The sequence below is a fragment of the Nematolebias whitei genome, chromosome 17 (assembly GCF_014905685.2).
Source record: "Nematolebias whitei isolate Nwh7 chromosome 17, NemWhi1, whole genome shotgun sequence".
Taxonomy (NCBI): domain Eukaryota; kingdom Metazoa; phylum Chordata; class Actinopteri; order Cyprinodontiformes; family Rivulidae; genus Nematolebias; species Nematolebias whitei.
The window spans coordinates 29,195,921-29,203,263 of record NC_056514.1 but is presented as its reverse complement, the minus strand read 5'-3'; the positions used below and the strand labels follow the sequence as shown (position 1 = coordinate 29,203,263).

Here is a 7,343-nt window from a genome sequence, read left to right as displayed (position 1 = left end):
GACTATATAGGGTAAACAGTTGTAGATTTACTGCACATCTATTGATAACTTTCTGAAAGTTTCATTAAAATTCATCCAGTTGTTCATGAGCTCTTGCAAACCGATAGACAAAGCTTATTCTGATAGTAAATGGCAAATTTTCCAACACTGATCTTATACGATTAGTTGGCGCTCCAAGTATAAATTGGGGATTTATCTTAGTTACTACCACACCAAATTTTACCTCAATATCTCTAAAATTGACTGAATTATAGACATTTTTTGAATTTGTTATAATTGCTAAGTTGTGGCAATCTTGATTGAAGTTGGCTCCAAAGGTTAATCATTAGTTGCGCAGCCAACGGTTACCGATACTTTTTGAGAGTTCAGTTAAAAGCAGTTCAGTGGTTCATGACATTTTGCTAAAAGATACTAGCAAACAAAAACACTGTCACTTCGCCTTGATCTTATGTAGCCGACAATGATGAGGACAGTGGTAACCAGTCCCTCTTGGATAAATAACTACATTGTAGATAAATGCAGAACAGATGGAGTTTAGCTCTAAGAAACAAAAATCCCCGCTACAATAAGCACTAGAGCCTAAACACGGACAAAGTATAATTTCTCTGTCATCCTGTTGCTCTACTGCGAGTGCAATGTCACGTTTAATAAAAATGATCCCGCAAAAATCTTTAATTCATAAGCATATGAAAAATGTAAACATTTGTTTCTAATACATTCTGATAAAACATTTCCTCCCAAAGTAAACACTTGCTCCAGAAACTCACGAAACAAAACAACACCCCGTCTGATAATCCCTCACAATTACGTTGCACGGCGTGATGAAAGCATATCAATGAACTACTTGTGTCACAGAAAAATAGCAGCACTTCAAACATGCAACCCTCTGAAGCCGATGGGAGTTTTGAGTCGATCGTTGATCAAAGACGCAAAAGCTTATCATCAACGTTTCTTAAAAGTGAAACAATATGGAATGGCTTTAGACATATAACCGGGCTAACGGTGTTTTTGCCCTAATGGCTATTTGGCTTTTTGGTAAACATTAGCCTTTTTACGAAGCTAAAGCTACAAAAGACTTGCAAAATGTAGAGTGGATGCAAGGTCTTTATCTTGATGAGAGGCTAAATGATGGGAGTGACCCTTCCGACACAAGTTGGACTTTGGGAACAATTCATGGTAACAATTTCTGGCATTTTCTCCCCTCAGCTCAGGGCAATGCTTACAAGTGAACTATGTCTAGTCCAAATATGTATGATTTTATATAAAGACTGAAAAACAAAGACGCCTCAAACCACCCCTTTTACATCACACACGCTGTAATCTTCTGTCTGTACATCTGCAAGCTGACCAGTCCCATCTGCCATCTTAGTGCACCTGCAGGCTAAAACTGTATAATCACAAAACTTCACAGTCCAAAGTTTCAATATCACTTTCCTTCAACAGGAACTGATTTAACAACAGTTCAGCTTTAGCTTATAAACTTAACGTGGTAGTTTAGGTCATTCAAATCGAGGTGGGGTTCTGTGGAAATGTTAGGAATAATTGATATCTTACTGTTGTGGGGGAAAAAAACTAAGGGAAATAGGATAGCTTATTGATGTTTTTCAGTTTATTACCAAAAATATGTCAAGCAGAAATCCCAGAGTAGAAACAACTCCAAGCAGAAGAATATGTCTAACTTAAAACTGTAAGACGTTACCTTTTTAATTTAAATAAATGCAATCAAAAATATGACTGGAATATCCTAATAGTTCTGCTGGAATAACTATATAAAGTAAAACTGACAACAGGTTTGTAAAATAATGTGAAGGAACAACTGAAATGTTTGAAGATGGCAGTAAACTAGGGGTGCACCGATTTATCGGCCCCGATTTCCTTAATTTTGGGAAATCAGAAATCGGCTGATACTTGTATGAGAAACCGATTTTACAGATTTTTTTTAGTTTTAACAACAATTGTCTAAACTTCATTTATATTTCAGAGAAATACCTCATGGCCAGTTAAACAAGTTTGTATTGTTTCTAGGATATTGTACAAGCGTATGTTTGTCAATAAAATAATATTGGAAAATTGCAGGTGAATTGTGACCGTTTAACACCTGACGGTGTCGCTTATAAAACAAAATCGGTATCAGCCAAAATCGAAATCGGCAAATCAGACTTTTTAGAAATCAATGATTGGTGATTGGCCAGAAAACTGCAATTGGTGCACCCCTACAGTAAACCACCTCGCTCTTTGCCCCATTAAGGCTAACTATTATCTCGTCAATTGACCTTTTTTCCAAACTGAGGTCGTTCAAAGTGCAATGTACAAGTACAATATTAATTGTTCCTTAGATACAGAACTTTACTAATTGGCTTTTCTATATATATGAATGTTCCTGTAAAGTGCCCTGACACAACTTTGTTGTGATATGGCACTATATAAATAAACTAAATTGAAATTGTTCATAACCTTTCCACACAACTTCTCCTGAAAACAGAACTATTCCTTTAAGTAAAGAGCTCAGTATTTCAAACTGCCAAACTTTTCTCACCTAAGGAAAACAAAAGTGAAAATCATGAACTGGTTTAACCACTAATTTAGTTAGTGGGTCCCCAAACTGGCCTAAGCGACTGTATGCTTCAAGCGCTTTGTTTCTGAGAGGCCACATACTCAAAGGGCCTTTGTGTAACTTTTCAAAAGGCAGCATCACAAGGTCATGGCACAACAAGGGTCATGCAAACACAGAAAAGCAGTTGTGTGCTGTTCATTTTATTTGGTGGGGGTGGGGGGTGCGTAATTCTATAGGTAAACTCTAGCAGACTGGAGATAAGTTACCCATGAACTGCCAGACAAAGGAAACAGTGGTCGGCATCTGAAAAGGTAAAGAGTAGTAGACCCTAACGTGCGAGAGGCCTCATCATCAGCAGGACAGTATAAAAGGACCTGTGCGTTTGTCAGCGGCTACCGTGCACAAACATCCACAGGCCTACGACCATGGGGAAGGTACAAGCTCGAATCATCTTTGACAATGACTGGATTGCTAACACGTTTTTGACATTACGATATACGTCTTTAAATAAAACTCAGCCTGAAACTTTAAATATTGCTCACTTCTCCTTCTCTTCTCTTTAAGATCATCTTCTACGAGGGCTCCAACTTCCAGGGCCGCCACTGGGAGTGCAGCAGTGACTGCATGGACACCTTCAGGCACTTCAACTGCTGCAACTCCATCCGGGTCAGCGGCGGTCACTGGGTGGCCTACGAGAAGCCACACTACATGGGCTACCAGTACATCCTCGGCCCCGGCGAGTACCCCGACTACCACCACTGGATGGGCTTCAACAACTGCATCCGCTCGTGCCAAATGTTCTCGCCTGTAAGTCAATCAAATTGACAAAGGATTGGGATTCCCCCCCAACCCCCATCTCTATTCACCTTGCACATCAAAAGTTGCTTTAGAAATAGATGTCAATCATTAGGTTTTAACTTGCAGATACTCACACAGGTCACATCACAAAAGTCTCGGCTTCAAGGCCCGAAAGGAGACCCTGTCATGTGTTTAATCGATTATGACATGCACCCACTTCCCCCCCAAAAGATTTGGTTCTATCACTCTAATTCTGTTTGTCACTCTGAGTGTTTTTGGCAGTTTATAAAAAAATCTGTGTCATCCTGCTAAAGAGGTCTTGCTTGTTCTCATTGGTAGTTACTAAAAGATGCCAAGCAGCGCAAGTTGAATCAGCTCAGAGAAGAAAGTTCTCTCCAGGGTTCACATCTACTGAAGTGGCATAATAATCACGTTCTGATTTCTTTCACCTGCAGTACAGGGGATCCTACAGGATGAGGATCTACAACAGGCCCAACATGATGGGACACATGATGGAGTTCATGGATGACTGCCCCAACGTGTACGATCGTTTCCATTTCCGTGACATTTACTCCTGCAACATCATGGAGGGCTACTGGATTTTCTATGAGCACCCCAACTACAGGGGGCGCCAGTTTTTCCTGCGCCCCGGAGAGTATCGGGCCTATGGAGACTGGGGCTGCCACAACCCCATGGTGGGCTCTTTCAGGAGGATGAGGACTGCCATGTAAACTCATCACGCCTCAAATGAACATTAAACACGTCTTTTAAAAAATAACACTTTCTGTTGTGGACTTATTTGTTCAAATCCATGCAATATCGGAGGTACAAAGACAATTTTTATGTCTTTATATAAACAAAGCACAACGAAAACTAACTTTCTCTTTGCTGCCTTTGTCTTCATAGTCATCCAGCAAGTTCCTGGCTTTCATGCCAATAAAGGCAGATGTTGCAACTCTTATTGAAGGCCTCAGAGAAAGTGCAGTTGTACAGTGTTTTCCATAGACAGCCTGAGCTTTGACAGAGACAAAGCAGCCACCCGTCCTATAGTGTCCTGCACTCTGCTGACACGACAAAGCTTTGTTTTGTGTTCACAAAGCCCCGATCCCAGCAGGATCTATAAAGAGGCCTGGTCCAGACCTGCATGTGGTCTGGTCTGAACTTAACACAAGTACAATGGGCAAGGTAAGCTCAAGTTTTAACATCTATATGGATATTTGATGTTTGTGAAGTGGGTTTACATGATGACTTAAAAACATGATGGCACAAAAGGACTGCTCGGGCAAACAGCGGAATAATAATCCATGGATCAATAGCAATTATATATTATAATATTATATATAGCTATTACGGTATAGCTATCAGTATTATATTAAATATACCACCTTACAACCTAGCTGTTTTTCGCTACTTTTCCTTTTAATTATCCTTTTAATTACCATTTTATTTTCACTTGTTAAAATTATTTTTTTAATTTGTACGCATCCTTTATGATTGTCTATTGTTGTCACTGTTGTCATCACTGTTGTTAAGAAATCAGATCTCTCTTGTAAAATGAGTCCCCGGGGCTCAATTGGATTAACCTGTATAAATAAAAGGTTGAATATTGCATTGATATGGATAAAATTAACTTAAAAATATGGAAATTAACGTTTTAATAAATAAAAATAAACATTATGTAAAACAAAAGATTAGAAACAAATGTGTGTACCACTTTACATTAAGACTACTTTTATAAAGGATTATTAAATAGTCAATAACCAATAATTAATGAAGCCATGAACAGTTTATATGCAAAAAGACGTTACGTTTTCTACATCAGCCAGATTTTAAGCATTATATTTTTGTCAAGAACACTAACAAAAATGTAAAAAGCCAAATGACAAACGTTAGTCAAAGCAACAAGCAAAATATTCAATTTGCATACAAAATGCATACTTTATTTTTCCTAAAATTGAGCCTGCATTGCAATAACTATTTTTAATCTCAGTATAAAAATATATTAAATATATTTTGTATATAACTTCTGTTTTACTGATTTTTCTCCGTCATTGTGTTCCTTCGCTGTTAAAGTATGACATTGTGAAGCAGTTTAAACTGCAATGATCTGAATTTAATTTAGAAACTTGCCTTCTGGGAAACCCTACCATCAATTTAAGAGCAAGCTTTGTGAACCCTGGCACATCATTTTTAAAAGTGTTATACACTTTTAATATTTTTTTTTTATTTCTTTTTAACTAATTAAATCAAAAACGTTCCTAGAAAGAAAAAAAAACTGAATTATAGAGTTGTTTTTTCAGATTAGTGTGATCTCAGTGACGACATATAAACATCTCGAGTTTGAATGTCCAACCATCTGTCGTACGCAGATTATCTTCTATGAAGACAGGAACTTCCAGGGTCGTCACCATGAGTGCAGCAGTGACTGCCCTGAGATGCAAAACTACTTCAGTCGCTGCAACTCCATAAGAGTTGAGAGTGGTTGCTGGGTGGCCTATGAGAAGTCCAATTATGCTGGCTACCAGTACATGCTGCACAAGGGGGAGTATCCTGACTACCAGCACTGGGCTGGCTTCAATGACTGCATCCGCTCCTGCCGCATGGTGCCCCCTGTGAGTTTTTAAACATTGTTGTATCCTGCTCGTGTTTTTTTTTTTTTTTTTTTTTTGTAAAGCTGACAGTTTAGGATCCTTTTGCACCATTTTGGCTGTTTTCATTCAAACTCTACAGTTGTACGTATTTAAATGTTTGCATAAAAGTCATTTTAGTTTTATTTTTTACGTAGTACAATGGAAGCTATAGGATGAAGATTTTCGAGCGGTCTGACTTTGCGGGCCAGACGATGGAGTTAAATGAAGACTGCCCGGATCTGCATGAGCGTTTCCACACCCGTGACATCTCCTCCGTCAACGTTATGGAGGGCTACTGGATGCTGCACGAGCACCCCAACTACAGGGGACGCCAGTACTTCCTGCAACCCGGAGAATACAGACGGCACAGTGAGTGGGGAAGCAACAGCCCCACCATCGGATCTCTGAGACGTGTCACAGAGAATAAGTAATTTGTAGCTTTAAAAAATAAATAAATAAAATAACGTTTTGACCCCCACAGTTTAAACCTCCACTCTTTTGTTTCCCTGACAGCTTTGTTTGAGCGTCTCAAAGCTGTGATGCCCAAACCTGCAGCCACACTTTAACTACTGTATTTTTCAGACTATAAGGTGCACTTAAAATCCTTTAATTTTCTCAAAAAACAATAGTGCACCTTATGTTTTTATTCTGTTTGTGCTTACTGACCTCAAACCGATTATATGCGGTACACGGCGCTCGAAAATCTGTCAAAATGTTTTAGTTTCGCTTAATACGGCTTATAATCCGGTGTGCTTTATGGTCAGAAAAATACGGTACAGAGGTTGGTCTTTATCCGATGTTGGGTTGTGGCTTTGCATCCAATTCAAAGCTCAAACGGAGGTGACAGCTATGATCTGACTTGTTTGGATTGTTCCAAAACAAAATGGCTTCCCTCGCAGGTTCAGTTGGAATCACAATAAATGAAAACTTGATGAAAGTCTTCCAAAATGCGTTTTTGGTGATTGTTAGCCATCAGATGTCACTATTAAAAATAAGAAGCTGGTTAAGCATGGTTCTTTAGAAAGATATAAACAAGTATCTTACCTGTTGCAGATATCTTTTTGAACAGCCTTATTTTGACAAATTAAAGAATAAACTTGATAAGCTTGATGAGCGAACAGTTACTCTGAGTAAAAATACGACCATTATGAATTAATGACGTCCTAAACCCGAATCAATTTTTTTTAATAACGGTCCATGAAATCCCATTTTTATACATTTTTACACGCCATTATTTCACATTACACAACAATGATTATATGTTAACGATGGCACAATATAGTGAAATTGTAACGCAGAAATATGAAGTTCTTGCATGTTTTACAAGAAGTACAGCTAGCTGTTGCTATTTGCACCTGCAT

At 38.5% G+C, this 7,343-nt stretch overlaps 2 protein-coding genes across 2 annotated transcripts; both read left to right on the top strand.

The window, feature by feature from the left end:
- The first annotated feature begins 2,924 nt into the window (after positions 1-2,924).
- crygmxl2 (crystallin, gamma MX, like 2) lies at positions 2,925-4,130 on the top strand. Its single transcript, XM_037691447.1, has 3 exons — positions 2,925-2,988; positions 3,119-3,361; positions 3,808-4,130. Exons 1-3 carry the CDS (start codon positions 2,980-2,982, stop codon positions 4,081-4,083), a joined length of 528 nt encoding a protein of 175 aa, XP_037547375.1. The 5' UTR covers positions 2,925-2,979; the 3' UTR covers positions 4,084-4,130.
- Positions 4,131-4,504: 374 nt separating this feature from the next.
- On the top strand, positions 4,505-6,462 carry crygmx (crystallin, gamma MX). The gene is made up of 3 exons (XM_037691446.1): positions 4,505-4,537; positions 5,722-5,964; positions 6,138-6,462. Exons 1-3 carry the CDS (start codon positions 4,529-4,531, stop codon positions 6,411-6,413), a joined length of 528 nt encoding a protein of 175 aa, XP_037547374.1. The 5' UTR covers positions 4,505-4,528; the 3' UTR covers positions 6,414-6,462.
- Positions 6,463-7,343: the final 881 nt, after the last annotated feature.

Excerpts from the sequence above, each read along its gene's own strand:
- crygmxl2 (XM_037691447.1), top strand. Across the intron at positions 3,362-3,807 it reads CGTGCCAAATGTTCTCGCCT|TACAGGGGATCCTACAGGAT; the intron begins GTAAGTCAATCA and ends TTTCACCTGCAG.
- crygmx (XM_037691446.1), top strand. Across the intron at positions 5,965-6,137 it reads CCTGCCGCATGGTGCCCCCT|TACAATGGAAGCTATAGGAT; the intron begins GTGAGTTTTTAA and ends TTTTTTACGTAG.